Source organism: Salmo salar, chromosome 01, assembly GCF_965601325.2.
Source record: "Salmo salar chromosome 01, fSalSal1, whole genome shotgun sequence".
Taxonomy (NCBI): domain Eukaryota; kingdom Metazoa; phylum Chordata; class Actinopteri; order Salmoniformes; family Salmonidae; genus Salmo; species Salmo salar.
Window position 1 is genome coordinate 22,680,245 of NC_138291.1, and position 16,659 is coordinate 22,696,903.

The window sequence follows — 16,659 nt, forward strand, 5'->3', positions numbered from 1 at the left end:
TTGCACCCCAGTATCTCTACTTGCACATTCATCTTCTGCACATCTACCATTCCAGTGTTTAATTGCTATATTGTAATTACTTCGCCACCATGGCCTATTTATTGCCTTAACTCCCTTATCTTACCTCATTTGCACTCACTATATAGACTTTTTGTTTTCTTTTGTTCTACTGTATTATTGGCTGTATGTTTTGTTATTCCATGTGTAACTCTGTGTTATTGTATGTATGTGTCTAACTGCTATGCTTTATCTTGGCCAGGTCACAGTTGCAAATGAGAACTTGTTCTCAACTAGCCTACCTGGTTAAATAAAGGTGAAATAAAAAATACTTAGCCAGTAATAACGTAAATCCCAGTGTGGGAGAAGGACAGTATGAGGATATGAAAATCTGGATACCACCCATACTTACTGCCTGCCAACTGAAAATCTTTGCCAGTGTTTGTGCTTGTTTAGGCTACCTGCTCCTCCCCCTCCGAAGCATAGGCTACTGTAGCGTGATTCAGAAATTAGGGAGAGATTTTTTTATTATAGAAGAATGGATTAACTTTTTCAATGCTAGTTAAGGTACTATAGCTGTTTCACATTGGATTTATTAACTACAAAAAAGTAAGACGTGTTTTTAATTCAGGTACCGCTCTGCACACACAAGCTTGTTAGCTAGCTAGCTCTGGTCCAACGTTAAGCCAACTCTCAGAAGTTCAAAGACGTCCTCCATCGAAGCCGCCACTCAGTAGGTATATTTCTGTTGGCCTAAATCAGTTAATGCATGTCATAAGATGCCCAGGGCTTCAGGCCAAGCCTCCTCCACCACCCTCTCTCACTTTCTCCCCACCCATAAAATTTCAGTCTCATCCCACGCCCTAAACTTGTCTGTCCATCGCGCATGTAAACAACTATAGCTTGCCTGCTCCTAAGCGGCTCTTTCCGCTCTGATTGGTGAAGTAATTTAATGTCAAGCTAGCTGTTAAAAAATAAATAGATTTCAGAGATTTAAAAAGGAATCGAAAAGATAAACCGGTACTTTTTTTGGTTCGAAAAGGTTCATAACTTTATTCTGCAGTTTGAAACAGTGGAATGGGGGGAAAGAATGGTTCTGTTCAGAACGAAACGATAGAAAAATAACTTTGGTTGCACCCCTGGTGTAAACTCTAGTAAACTCTGGCTCTCTGTTGACACTAATCACATGGTTCATTCATTGGTAAATTACCCAGAGGTACCAGTCCTCCAAGGTCATTGGAGGGGTAAATTCTACCATGTGTTCAATTATTTAACTGTTTAAGGTGTGAATTGGATAATCTGAGGTTGTGGTCAATTAGTTTACTGTTGGTTGATTACTGTCAATTGTTGTTCTGCAGTTACTCAGAAGATGGGTGGCTGGCATGTGTTTCTTACCTTTCTGGCCTTGTGCCAAGAGCTTGGCATAGGGGTCTGCAACTCCAAGACAGGTGTCCACTGGCATGGAGAGGGGGCGTGGCTTACCTAAGCAGGAAGAACAGAATTGTTTTGGTTATTTTCACTGGTTTTGAATATTGGCTCGAATTCTACAATGAATGGGCCTTGTGAGTGTGTGTGTGTGTGTGTGTGTGTGTGTGTGTGGTGATTGTGGGGGATGACACTAACCACGAGACGAGGTGTTGCGTTGCCTCATCGAGGGCTGAATGACATTGGCCTCGATAGGGTAGACCACACCCAGCTTGTCGTAGTCTGCGATGGTGAAGCGTCTTTGACTCTCCAGGTCCAGGAAGGAATTGGGCGACTCTGAACCCTTTGGTCTGATCTTACTGATACTGGAGTAAGAGCTGTTCTTAATCTCTCTGTGGATCTCTCTGTGGAAAGAAAATAATCAGCATTAACATCCCATTTCAAATAGGTGAGAGCTCAAGGAAAGAGATCAAATTAGTACAATTAGTTTTATGCTGTTGCTCAGTCCCTAACTAAAGTTGCTCTGGATATGAGAGTCTGATAAACGGCTAAAACTTAAAGTCAAGATTTATACAACAAAACCAACAACCTGTTGAATATGATTCACCATCTGAACATACAGCAACAGCCTGGTCACTGCCATACACAGACGGAGGGAGAGAGACGGCGAGAGAAGCGAGACAGGTGGAGGCACACGAAACAGAGGCTGTTGCATAACGTGTCTAGCAGAACAGGATGAATGTGCTCTGTTGTAGGGGTTTATGGGTGAAAGGCCAGAGATCGGGGGCTGAAACCCTCCTTTTCCAGACCTCAGAGGCAGGGAAACGGAGCAGGAGAATGGAGCGCCGGCTGTCTATGGGTGCGCGCTCCCTCAATGCAGGGTTACAGGGACCCACACATACATCTACCTCACTCTGTGGTGTAGGTTTAGGCCAGGAGTTTTTACAGAACCCAATGTACTCTAGGCTTATGCCTAGGCCTGGTTAAATGCCTAGGAAAACCCCTGGTCCTAGTGTATGGCAGTGATTGGAGAAGGGGGTGCAGGACTTACAGGGGTACACAGCGTGGGGTGTAGGGTACCGAGGGGGGAGGGGGGATGTACAGGTCCAGGATAGCGGGTTTCTCCTTCTTGGTGGAGCCGTCTGTGGAACAACCTGGAGACTGGTGTTTGTTCAGGGAAGGGGTGCTCTGAAAAAAAGAAATAATTCAGTCAGAAAATGCTCCCCTCATAGAACCTATAACTGTTGGTGGGCAAACGGCCAGCAGCATAGCTCCAGCAAATGGATAGATGTCTCAAAAGGCATCTACGTTTTTGGAAATCTACTAACTTGTTGGCAAGCAACAGCGTTTCTCCCATATGTCACATCCTATTGTCTACTCCAGCTAATTGCTTTTGTCTTTTTAAACTTCCAACATTCATCACCAAAATGTATGTTTTATTATCTCAATTGTCTGCTACTGTATTTACATTCCCTGGCCAAGGCAATTTAAACACTACTTGTTAGAAAAGAGGTGGCTCATGATATGGCCGGTCCTACATTATAGCTGCAGGCCTGTCTCTTTACAATCTACAGTGCATTCGGAAAGTATTCAGACCCCTTCACTTTTTCCACATATTGTTACATTACTGTCTTATTCTAAAATTGATTAAATATTTTTACAAATCCTCAATCTACACACAATACCCTATAATTACAAAGAGAAAAAACGTTAAACAGAAATATCATATTTACATTAGTATTCAGACCCTTTGCTATGAGACTCAAATTTTGCTCAGCCCCATCCTGTTACCATTGATCATCCTTGAGATGTTTCTACAACTTGATTGGAGTCCACCTGCGGTAAATTCAATTGATTGGACATGATTTGGAAAGGCACACACCTGCCTATATAAAAGGTCCCACAGTTGACAGTGCATGTCAGAGCAAAAACCAAGCCATGAGGTCGAAGGAATTGTCCGTAGAGCTCAGAGACAGGATTGTGTCGAGGCACAGATCTGGGGAAGGGTTCCAAAACATGTCTGCAGCATTGAAGGTCCCCAAGAACACAGTGGACTCCATCATTATTAAATGGAAGAAGTTTGGAACCACCAAGACTCTTCCTAGGGCTGGGCGCCATGCCAAACTGCACAATCGGGGGAGAAGGGCCTTGGTCAGGGAGGTGACCAAGAACCCGATGGTCACTGACAGAGCTCCAGAGTACCTCTGTGGAAATGGGAGAACCTTCCAGAAGGACAACCATCTCTGCAGCACTCCACCAATGAGGCCTTTATGGTAGAGTGGCCAGACGGAAGCCACTCCTCAGTAAAAGGCACATAACAGACCGCTTGGCGTTCGCCAAAAGGCACCCAAAGGACTCGCAGACCATGAGAAACAAGATTCTCTAGTCTAATAAAACCAAGATTGAACTCTTTGGCCTGAATGCCAAGCGTCACATCTGGAGGAAACCTGGCACCATTCCTACGGTGAAGCATGGTGGTGGCAGCATCATTCTGTGGGGATGTTTTTCAGTGGCAGGGAGGCTAGTCAGGATCGAGGGAAAGATGAACGAAGCAAAGTTCAGAGAGATCCTTGATGCAAACCTGCTCCAGAGTGCTCAAGACTTCAGACTGGGACGAAGGTTCACCTTCCAACAGGACAATGACCCTAAGCACACAGCCAAGACAACGCAGGAGTGGCTTTGGGACAAGTCTCTGAATGTCTTTGTGTGGCCCAGCCAGAGCCCAGACTTGAACCCGATCAAACATATCTGGAGAGACCTGAAAATCGCTGTGCAGCGACGCTCCCCATCCAACCTGACAGACGATCTGCAGAGAAGAATGGGAGAAACTCTCCAAATACAGGTGTGCCAAGCTTGTAGCGTCATACCCAAGAAGACTCGAGGCTGTAATTGCTGCCAAAGGTGCTTCAACAAAGTACTGAGTAAAGGGTCTGAAAACTGTTTTTGCTTTGTCATTATGGGGTATTGTGTGTAGATTGATTTGTTTTTTTCTCCTCATCAATCCATTTTAGAATAAGGCTGTAACATAGCAATGTGGAAAAAGTGAAGGGGTCAATAATTATATTTGGGGAATGGAAGGATTTTCATGGGAATCCAAAATAGCTGCTGCGGCATACATTTAAGGAACTATACCATTCTACCACAGCTATGGCGGCATTTTAAAGCCACACTACTTGGTAAATTGACCATGTTCAGAATCACTCTCCATCAAGCAGGTCATAGTAAGTCTACCCTCTCCTCCTCCCCCTATAAACAGCATACCTGTAGAATCCAGTGTCACTCCTGAATCACTGTGTGTTCCATCATTGTTTAACACACTGACACTTCTCTCATCATAAAACCCAAGATGTGGCGCTTTGATTCCTGACACCTTGTTCAAACACGACGGTGAACAAGTCCCGAATGATCCAGTATCTTTGTGATGAGAGGTTCTTTGTTAAGTGAAACAAGCTCTGCTTTGATATCATGTGATCTTCCCAGGGCAGAAGAAGCCTCTAGAGGCATGACAAGGCAGTGCCAGGACCAGTGCACAGGTTAGGTTACAACGGCATATTGTTCCCTATGGAGACCCAGTCACTGCAGTCAGGGCTCAGGTGCCTGACTGTGGCTAAGAGATCAGCCAGGTCATAATTGTCCACATATGAGAGAGTGGTGAATTGGATTACCATTACATAACTTTATTAGCACAGGATTTGTCTGGACCTTCTAAGACTTGATTCTCCTTGTCTCCACTAACACAAATCTTAGGGGTTTTGACCTTCTCAAAAGAGGGTGTGCCCTTTGTGAGCTGAACCATTGAGCGGCCCACTGAGAGACTTGTCTTCCATGGAAGCTAGCCGACTAGCCAACCTAACCCACATAAATACAGCATGGATCACTAGTGATTCCCACCCTACATTACTGCCAGATGTTGATCTGGTTCCACAAACAACACATATACAAACCACTCTCAAAGCAGACATTTGTTCCTCTCTCTTCTATTCACCACTGAAAGAGATGTTAGCTCCTGTCTCTGCAGACTGACTCAGACTGCTGGCTGCCGCCACTGATGACCCAGTAAGAGTGACATCATCATCACTGTGCGAGTACAGTAGTTGTTGTCCTCAGCCCTGCAGCCCTCTCTCTGGGTGGTTCCTACACTTGTCTAGACTTGTTACACTCAAACACATCTCCCTACTCGCTCATAAGGCACATTTAACAAAATGTAATATGAACAATAACAATCACACTGCCTTAGTACATCAAAGTAAAAGATGAAGGTTCACCTGAGCCATGGGCGGCTTCCAACGCATGTTCTTGAGGGGGGCCGGTGTGAACCCGCAGGTGCCTGTAGGTCTCTTCTTCAGTAGTAGGACTACACCTTTAGGGTCCTCTCTCAGCTTCCCCACCAGGTTCTTCAGCTGCCAGCCCACCTGACAACACACAGAGTATCAGCAATATATCCTTCTGTAGCTGTGTAGGGAACTGCAAGGGCCAGATTCTAACTTGAGAAATAAATGTGTGGTTTTAAGTGAACGTGTGAGCCGTGGACAGTCTCAACCCTTCTAGAGCACTATAGTCAATTGGAGGAGTGGTGTGTGTGACAGGTGTCGGATATAACAGGTGCTGGGTGCTCACCACTGTCTGCTGGTTGACCTGGATCACCTCGTCACCTCCATGGATCTTCCTAGTCATGTCCGCCGGGGACTGACAACACAAAGGAGAACATTTGTCTAGAAACAGACATCACCTACATGTAATATTAGCTCCTGGATAATTACACATTTATCTGTGTTTGTTTTGTCGTCAGAAGTGCCACGTATGGGCTTGTTACGAAACAGACCCACTTCATAAGCCCCTGAGGAATTATACCTTCAATATAATTCTGACTACACAACACAAACACCCTTCTTAATGAATGGGTTGTCACATTATACATGACAGTTTGCATGAGAACGTCAAAGCAATGAATGAGTCATGCTATATGATGAATTAGGGTTTGATAAACAATGGAATTAGGCTAATAATTAGGCTGTATTAGCTAGCGCTGCCACATTACTCAAGTGTTCCTCTGTAGAAGGATGTTTTACTGTTGAAGTTTGTGATTCTAAAACAGCTATATTATTCAACCCATACACAACTCCATCCCTCTTCACTGCTTGATAAACACATTTACACTGGTATCCTTGCTCTGGGGTAAACGCTCTGCCCTCGACCACCCTTCGCATGGGAGGAGGGCAGGGTGGGTTGGAAAGAAGATGGACTGTTTGAAGCCCACCATAAACTGTCCCCAGTGGTGGAAAAAGTACCCAATTGTTATACTTGAGTAAAAGTAAAGATAATAAAATAAATGACTCAAGTAAAAGTCACTAAGTAAAACCATACTTGAGTAAAAGTAAAAGTTTTTGGTTTTAAATATACTTAAGTATCAAAAGTAAAAGTATTTTCAAATTCCTTATATTAAGCAAACCAGATGCCACTTTTTTTTTTTTTAACTGATAGCCAGGGGTACACTAACACTCAGACATAATTTACAAACAAAGCATGTGTGTTTAGTGAGTCCTCCAGATCAGAGGCAGTAAGGACGACCAGGAATGTTCTCTTGATAAGTGCGTGAATTAAACTATTATCCTGTCCTGCTAAGCATTCAAAATGTAACAAGTCCTTTCGTGTCAGGGAAAATGTATGGAGTAAAAAGTGCATCATTTTCTTTAGGAATGTAATTCAAGTCAAATTAAAAAGTTGTCAAAAATATAAATAATAAAATACAGATACGCCCAAAAACTACTTAAGTAGTACTTTAAATGATGTTTACTTAAGTACTTTATACCACTGACCGTCTCCCCATCAGAACTTGGCAACTAGTGTTTACGCATAATATTAAGAGTTGCTATACCAACTGGATTTATATTGAAACATGGCGCGTTGACTAGGATATACTCAAGTATTCCTCCTTGGCCACTATACTTACATGCTCTGTGGTGCCCGTGATGACATGAAGGCCATCATAGGTGGATTTGATGTACATACCCTGTACAAATATGAACATGAGGAACATGAATTATAATTTCAGAGACGGTTGAGACAGTTTGAACTTGTCTGGTGCTCAACTTTCTTACACACCGGCGAGCCAGCCCCGGGCTAGTAATAGTCCAGACACACCGGAGCTAGTAATAGTCCAGCCACCGGAGCTAGTAATAGTCCAGACACACCGGAGCTAGTAATAGTCCAGACACACCGGAGCTAGTAATAGTCCAGACACACCGGAGCTAGTAATAGTCCAGACACACCGGAGCTAGTAATAGTCCAGACACACCGGAGCTAGTAATAGTCCAGACACACCGGAGCTAGTAATAGTCCAGACACACCGGAGCTAGTAATAGTCCAGACACACCGGAGCTAGTAATAGTCCAGACACACCGAAGCTAGTAATAGTCCAGACACACCGAAGCTAGTAATAGTCCAGACACACCGAAGCTAGTAATAGTCCAGACACACCGAAGCTAGTAATAGTCCAGACACACCGAAGCTAGTAATAGTCCAGACACACCGAAGCTAGTAATAGTCCAGACACACCGAAGCTAGTAATAGTCCAGACACACTGAGCTAGTAATAGTCCAGACACACTGAGCTAGTAATAGTCCAGACACACTGAGCTAGTAATAGTCCAGACACACTGAGCTAGTAATAGTCCAGACACACTGAGCTAGTAATAGTCCAGACACACTGAGCTAGTAATAGTCCAGACACACTGAGCTAGTAATAGTCCAGACACACTGAGCTAGTAATAGTCCAGACACACTGAGCTAGTAATAGTCCAGACACACTGAGCTAGTAATAGTCCAGACACACTGAGCTAGTAATAGTCCAGACACACTGAGCTAGTAATAGTCCAGACACACTGAGCTAGTAATAGTCCAGACACACTGAGCTAGTAATAGTCCAGACACACTGAGCTAGTAATAGTCCAGACACACTGAGCTAGTAATAGTCCAGACACACTGAGCTAGTAGTCGTCCAGACACACTGAGCTAGTATGTCCAGACACACCGAAGCTAGTAATAGTCCAGACACACTGAGCTAGTAATAGTCCAGACACACTGAGCTAGTAATAGTCCAGACACACTGAGCTAGTAATAGTCCAGACACACTGAGCTAGTAATAGTCCAGACACACTGAGCTAGTAATAGTCCAGACACACTGAGCTAGTAGTCCAGACACACTGAGCTAGTAGTCCAGACACACTGAGCTAGTAATAGTCCAGACACACTGAGCTAGTAATAGTCCAGACACACTGAGCTAGTAATAGTCCAGACACACTGAGCTAGTAATAGTCCAGACACACTGAGCTAGTAGTCCAGACACACTGAGCTAGTAATAGTCCAGACACACTGAGCTAGTAATAGTCCAGACACACTGAGCTAGTAATAGTCCAGACACACTGAGCTAGTAATAGTCCAGACACACTGAGCTAGTAGTCCAGATGGTTTGGGGTTAAACAGAGCAGGCAGCCTTCCTCACCAGTCCCTCCCCAGGCTTGAGGTTGTTGAGCTGAACTTCATCCAAGCATGCTGATTGGCTCATCAGAGGGTCAGAGGTGGTTCTCACAGTCTGGTCACAGATGCTGTTCAGAACCTTGGACTGGAACGAGAAAGATTGGAGGAAACCCTTTTAAGCAATGCAAGAAAACCAAAACAAACAAACCAAAGAATGAAAACAAAATCGAATGGAATCTCATGAATCCATCTCATCTCGTTGCTTGTTCTTGTGACTCGATGTGTTTCCTGATGGCTGTGATTACACGACCAACCCAGTAATGTCCTGTCACGTGACTGTGATTCTGTAGCTACCGCCTGTCACCTAAGAGGTGATGTTTCTGTGGCTGTCAGTGTTAGAGGGGTGGGCTGGCAGGTCAGCCAGGCAGTCAGGTGACAAGAACAGTCAGTCACCCTGGGGCAATTATCCCACTCCCCCAGGGAAGAGGGGGGAAACGAGGGGTGAGGGTCATTAACGTGCCATTAGCTGGTTCCACAGCTTCAGAAATAACACTGAGAACATGCAGGAGATCCACCTACCCTCCTCTTCTCCATTCTAGGTCACTATGGACAATCTCACCACTTTGTCATCATTAGTGGGGGCATTTTAGTGATGCTCTGAGAAAAGAATTGCTTCTTCTTCAAGCGAGTAAAAAGCATCATGCCTAAAACACGCATCACACATTTGTGCTTACATACAGATGCGGACAGGACACGGGTTAAACCAACTGGTGCACTGAACCAACCTTATTTTAGCTCTAATTGAATTTTGTGTTGACCACACAAGTCTATAGCTAGATCCCTTGACAGGAATTTGTAAACGAACAAGAATCAGTGAAATGCTACTCACACACACTTCAGAATATTCACCATAGATGGGGACCAGTCTGTAACTACAAGAGTTTTTCTGGGGCACTTATTTGAACAAGTTGGACATGGAGAAGACTTCTAAACAGTGCAGAGATTGAGATCTAGCTATTGTGTGTGTGTCTGCAGCAGAGTTCACCGACAGTGTCTGAGAGGGAGGAAGTTCAGTGTGAGCTGTAGAGTCTGGAGTGTCAGGGACAGGAAACACTGATTGATGGCCGGGGTGTATTTTAGCCGCCTCTTTTACCAGAGGGCCCAAGCCCATAGTCCTGCCTGCACTATTAACTCTGAGAGGGAGACTGCACTGAAAGCATGCCATCTAATCTCCATATAAAACAGAGATCAACATCTACCCAAACGTTCAAACAGACTTTACCTGAGTGCTCCCATAGGAGGTGGGAACTCATTCTAAAGTTTACATAAGGAGGGGAGATATACTTACAACTTCCAGGATCTTTTCTTCCATCTCGTAAACAGTATAGTCCTGTGGCGGAGGAGACAGATGTTAGATAGGCGGCCTTCTCAATACTCCATCAACAAACAGGAAGAGGTTCTTTCCCCGCAAAGATAGTTTTTATTTACTAAGTATAGTGAGTCAGTAAATATGATATAATCAAAGATCCAGATATAGGACTGTGGGAGATGGAGAATGGCCTCAAATAAATAGCTTTCTGAGTCAAATTACATCTCCATATGAACTTGGGGACAATATAATTGCGTAACGTGGTGTGGGGTTACAGTAAACTATAGAGTAGTGTAAATGAAGGAACCTTGCATCTAGAAAACACAACTTGGAGAGGAGGCGGCAAAGTGTTACACTGTAGAAACCATATCATCTAACTTCAAGGTGACCAAAAACCCGTATCCAATCCCATATCATACCATTTTAGTTTTTTAATTGACTTCAGTAAACAAAACACTGTTTAGCACTGGGTTGTCATGCATGTCATCCTCTAACTTTTGATTAACAACTCAGTCATCATAATCTTTGATCGCCTGGTACTGTCCCATCTCAAAACCTCTCTTGGTCTGTGGACGACGCTGTCAACATGGGCTTACACTACATCCTCAAACACCTTGATAACCCAAAGGCATACGCAAGGATATTGTTTGTGGACTTCAGCTCTGCGTTGAATAACATCATCCCAGAACCGCTACAAGACAAACTCTCCCAGTTGAACGTGTCCAGCGGATCACTGACTTCCTGACCAAAAGGACGCAACACGTGAAGCTGAGAAAACACCTTTTCGGACTCTTTATCCCTCAGCACCGGAGGGCCACAAGGACATGTGTTCTCACCTCAACACCGATAACTGCACCTCCAACAATGCATCTGTCAAACTACTGAAGTTTGCATATGATACAACTGGTCGGTCTCAACACTTTCGGCGATGAGTCCATGTACCGTGGAAAGATGACCGGCTGGTGGCCTGGTGCAGTCACAATAACCTAGAACTCTACACAGACAAAACCACCATCTCCACAGTTAACTTCAGAAAACATCCCCCACCTTCTCCCCCTCGAGATTAATGGCTCAGCTGTTAGCACGGCTGAAAAATTATAATTCCTGGGAACCATCATCTCCCACAACCTCAAGTGGGAGGAGAACAGATCAGTCACCAAGAAGGCACACAAGCGGATGTACTACATTGCTGACCCCTCCCACCCCCTACTCTAAAAATGGACCTCTGTGGCAGGCGGTTCAGGTCACTCATGACCAGAATCTCCCGCCATCCGAAAGGTTTCTTCCCCCGGGCAGTGGACCTCACCAACTGACCATCTGGCCCACAGAGACCAAAGGACTATGCACTCTATGCTGCATACCACATCAAGCCATCGCTGAACTGTACACTAAATAACAACACTTGCACTCCATTTAAATATTCATACTGACACTGTAAATCCACTGTATATCTGCGCATTCTCTTATAGCTCTATACGCACTACTTAGATGTATATAATGTATGCAAACTTTGCTTAAACTCCTCTGTCTGTATTCTCTCTCTAAATGTTGTCTATCACTAGCAGCACCATAATCACCAAGTACAATTCTGAATGTGTAAATGTATAGGTGATTCTGATTGCTAGGTAGGCGAGTCTCTCCTGCAGTAACACTATTTTTATTTAACTAGGAAAATCAGTTAAGAACAAATTCTTATTTACAATGACGGCCTACACCGGCCAAACCCGAACGACACTGGGCCAATTGTGCGCCGCCCTATGGGACTCCCAATCACGGCCGGTTGTGACACAGCCTGGAATCGAACCAGGGTCTGTAGTGACACCTCTAGCACTGAGAAGCAGTGCCTTAAACCGCTGCGCCACTCGGGATCCCCAAAACAGTAGCTCCTGTGTGATTACCAGAGGGCAGGAGAAGGGAACATCCTACAGTAACTGCTATGTCATCCACAGACTGAAGCCCCTCAGCCCTGGCCCTCTACCAGAATCCCCCTTACCTTCCCAGACTGCAGCTGGGCCTGCCTGGGCTCACAGCTGAAATAACAGCCTCTTCAGATAGCTGGGGTGTCCCGGTGGTGAAAGGACCACTGCTAAGAGGGAGGCCACTGTTACTGAGCCACTGCTGTGGCTCCCCTGCCTGGCTATGGCACGGCCTCTATGCAGTGAATGTCCCAAAAGGCAGTTTGTCCCGCAACTCACAGTTGAAATGTCTCTGACTTGAGTTAGTAACTTATGAAGTCAGACTGGTCAGTGACTTATGTTGAGGTGTCAGGGACAAACACTGAGCGCCACAGTGACCGTGACCAATGTCAACTAACAAGAACTTGAGGAGCCAGGATTTGTCTCCTCGTAGCAAAGTTGTTGCAGACATCTATCAAATGTTATTGGTCACATACACGTGTTTACCAGATGTTGTGTTTCTAGCTCTGACAGTGCAGTAATATCTAACAAATAATATCCAACAGTTTCACAACATATAGCCAATACACACAAATCTAAGTAAAGGAATGGAATTAAGAATATAGAAATATATATATGGATGAGCAATGTCAGAGCGCAATAGACTAAGATACAGTAGAGAAGTATAAAATACATATGAGATGAGTAATGCAAGATAATTAAAACATTTAAAGAGGCCAGTGATTTCTAGTCTATGTATATAGGCAGCAGCCTCTGTGCTAGTGATGGCTATTCAACAGTCTGATGGCCTTGAGATAGAAGCTGTTTTTCAGTCTCTCAGTCCCAGCATTGATGCACCTGCACTGATCTTGCTTCTGGAAGATAGCAGAGTGAACAGGCAGTGGATCGGGTGGTTGTTGTCCTTGATGATCTTTTTGGCCTTCTTGTGACAACGGGTGCTGTAGGTGTCCTAGAGGGCAGGTAGTTTGCCCCCAATGATGCATTGAGCAGACCGCACCACCCTCTGGAGAGACTTGCGGTTGCGGGCGGTGCAGCTGCCGTACCAGGCGGTGATACAGCCTGATAGGATGCTCTCAATTGTGCATCTGTAAAAGATTGTGAGGGTTTTAGGTGCCAAGCCAAATTTCTTCAGCCTCCTGAGGTTGAAGAGGCGCTGTTGGCCTCCTTCACCACACTGTGCATAGAGGTTGCTACCTATATACATAGACTAGAAATCACTGGCCACTTTAATAAATGTTTAAGTATCTTGCATTACTCATCTATGTATTCTATACTACTCTCATATGTATTCTATACTACTCTTAGTCTATGCCGCTCTGACATTGCTCATCCATATATTTCTATATTCTTCATTCCATTACTTAGATTTGTGTATATGTTGTGAAATTGTTAGATATTACTGCACTGTCTGAGCATTGCTACACCCGCAATAACATCTGCTAAACACGTGTATGTGACCAATAACATTTGATAGATGTCCATTTCAGTTTGTCAGTGATGTGTACGCCGTGGAACTTGAAGCTTTCCACCTTCACTGCGGTCCCGTCGATGTGGATAGGTAGGTGCTCCCTCTGCTGTTTCCTGAAGTCCACGATCATCTCCTTTGTTTTGTTGACGTTGAGTGAGAGGCTGTTTTCCTGGCACCACACTCACAGAGCCCTCTCCTTTTCCCTGTAGGCTGTCTCGCCATTGTTGGTAATCAAGCCTACCACTGTTATGTCGTCTGCAAACTTGATGATTGAGTTGGAGGCATGCTTGGCCACACAGTCATGGGTGAACAGGAGGGGGCTGAGCACACACCCTTGTGGGGCCCCAGTGTTCAGGATCAGCAAAGTGGTGGTGTTGTTTCCTACCTTCACCACCTGGTGGCGGCCTGTCAGGAAGTCCAGGATCAAGATGCACAGGGCGGGGTTCAGACCCAGGGCCTTGAGCTTAAAAGATGAGCTTGGAGGGTACTATGGTGTTGAATACTGAGCTATAGTTAATGAACAGCATTCTTACATAGGTATTCCTCTTGTCCAAATAGGATAGGGCAGTGTGATGGCAATTGCATCGTCTGTGGATCTATTGGGGCGGTAAGCAAAATGCAGTGGGTCTAGGGTGACAGGTAAGGTAGAGGTGATATGATCCTTGACTAGTCTCTCAAAGCACTTCATGATGACAGAAGTGAGTGCTACGGGGTGATAGTCATTTACCTTTGCTTTCTTGGGTACAGGAACAATGGTGGCCATCTTGAAGCACATGGGGACAGCAGACTGTGATAGGGTGAATGGACAAGGTTTGCTAGCTTATTTGTGAAAACCACAGAGGCAAACTACAGCACTGATTTGTCCTTTAGGGCCAAGGTTTTTTTTTCAGGTTTTCCAGCAGTCTCTCTCTATGGAATCTTATGATCCGCACTGAGCTGAATGTTTTCTTTTGGGATACCGATGCACATAAAGCTATATTTTTTAAAACTAGTGAAACCATCAGAACAAACATGGAGGAAAACTAATAAGCATAAAATACGGTTTCAGTTTTGGTACCAAAACAATGTTTCCCCTCAATTACTTTCCAACACAACCAAGGACGTGTGGTGGTTTTGGAAGGAATTTGGCAAGACCATCAGAAACTGGGATATTCTTGCCATAAATAGGTCTATATTTGGATGAATACATCAAGCTGAAATGCATTTTTCATGCCAAAATTAGAGATGCTAAAAAGACAGATTTAGTAGGTTTGAGGTCAAAAGCAGTATCATAATAAACTACTTTCTTACATGCAGACTGTTTAATATCAAAAGTTAGCAAATGATCACAATGTGAATATAATGCTCGCTGGCATAATCTCTTTCAGATCTGTGTTTTTTGACAATCCCTTGAAGCATCAGACTTTTAAAAACAGAACAGAAGCAGTATTCATACATAAGCCAGATGGAAACCAAGATCAGAGGGAGACTGAGGAAAGATTCCCTGGGTAAACCAGCCGACCCTCAGCCTCCTCATGACATGGTGGTCCTCCCACAGCAGACAGGGATCAGATGACTCCCCAGACGACCCTGCAGCCTTTGATCTGTAACCAGAGACAATTTGTCCAGCTGAGCAATGAAGTGGCAAAAAGAGAAGACTGCTGGCACACCAGTTCAACAAGGAGCCAGTTATACAGCTGACCAGACTGGACAAATGAACAGGATCTTAGAGAACAAGAAATCAAAACACCATGTGAGGACTCAGACCTGCCCTCCAGACTTCCCTTCCTCCTACAATGTCTCCCCACCTCTTTACTTAGTGTTACCCACACCTTTTTTGACCCTTTATGCAGGAAGACAGAGCAAGCTCTGACCTCACGGGTCAGATGAGGTGGCTGCAATGGCTGCATGTTCGCTGTTTTATCGCTGTGCTCGATTGTGTGTATACATTGAGTTCATTCAGGCAGAAGGACATAAATCATCCATCTTTAAAGCCCTGTTCTTGGCGGAGGTTCATTAACAGGCTGTGTAACCTCATGAAGCATGCCCACACCATAAAATCACAGTTATACTCCCCCTCAGCACCTGCCTGGTCTTTCATCAGACAAACACCTCCCCAAAATCTTTTGGGAGAGTCCAGGAGTGTCTAAAGCCTGTTAGATACACAGGTCTGTGAGAGCATTGGAGGTATCTTCCTGCATGTGTCTATGACAGGATAAGGTGGCCCCTGGATGGACTGAAGACGTATCCACCTGGATCTCTCACAGCTGACTGCCATCAAGCCCAAGGTGTCTGCAACAGTAAACCACAGTAAAGATGCAACAGGCATCCCTGGAGTACAAGGCTCACGCCACACAAAAACCCTTCACTTCAAACGCCTTTGTGGGAAATGTCCCCCCTCAGCTCCCCACTCCTCCTCCTCCACACCCAGGGTGAGACCCACCACAGTAAATCACCTGAGCTCTGAAATCCCAGACGTCGGTAAGGCAATCAGCCCACTGGGAACAGAATTTACTCTATGCAATAACCCTTCAAAAACAGTACCTGCAATCTCAATAGCCACTTTCACTATGGGTGTAAAATGTAAAGGCTGTTGGCAATTGTTGGGATACCCTGGGGAAAGAAATGGTCAAAAAGCAGATAGGCACTTTGCCTCTGTGCTTGGGTTTTTCACTGGCTTCGTTTGTTTTCCTTCAGAGCTGACTCTTACATAACCAGTTTGGACAACAAACTGGAAATATTCATTCTATAAATCTGATAAAAATAGAACACGACAACCCATGGTCAAATCAAACACACATTTGACATGGAATGATGTTTACCTCTCCTTTAAAAATCAGCAAACATCTAATATGTGTCAGTGAAGGAGACCAATGTACCACCTCCTCAACCCACTGTGCATTAACCCTCCACAGGACGTACACACAAAGTATGCTCTCCCGCTGTGAACATCTTGCAGCAGGCAAACAGGAACCACATGGCCGGGGGAATAATACAGCACGTATAATGTTGGCAGATGCTTTTAAAAGA

At 44.7% G+C, this 16,659-nt stretch overlaps 1 protein-coding gene across 1 annotated transcript in view; it reads right to left on the bottom strand.

The window, feature by feature from the left end:
* Positions 1–16,659, bottom strand: part of LOC145867987 (connector enhancer of kinase suppressor of ras 3) — a 55,265-nt gene that overhangs the window by 12,414 nt on the left and 26,192 nt on the right. Inside the window, exons 5-12 of the mRNA XM_082971376.1 lie at positions 10,246–10,287; positions 8,923–9,042; positions 7,373–7,432; positions 6,040–6,108; positions 5,688–5,834; positions 2,474–2,610; positions 1,621–1,826; positions 1,393–1,479 (exon numbers count right to left, since the gene is read on the bottom strand). Of these exons, the coding sequence (XP_082827502.1) occupies positions 1,393–1,479; positions 1,621–1,826; positions 2,474–2,610; positions 5,688–5,834; positions 6,040–6,108; positions 7,373–7,432; positions 8,923–9,042; positions 10,246–10,287 (868 nt within the window). The remainder of the gene's footprint in view (positions 1–1,392; positions 1,480–1,620; positions 1,827–2,473; positions 2,611–5,687; positions 5,835–6,039; positions 6,109–7,372; positions 7,433–8,922; positions 9,043–10,245; positions 10,288–16,659) is intronic.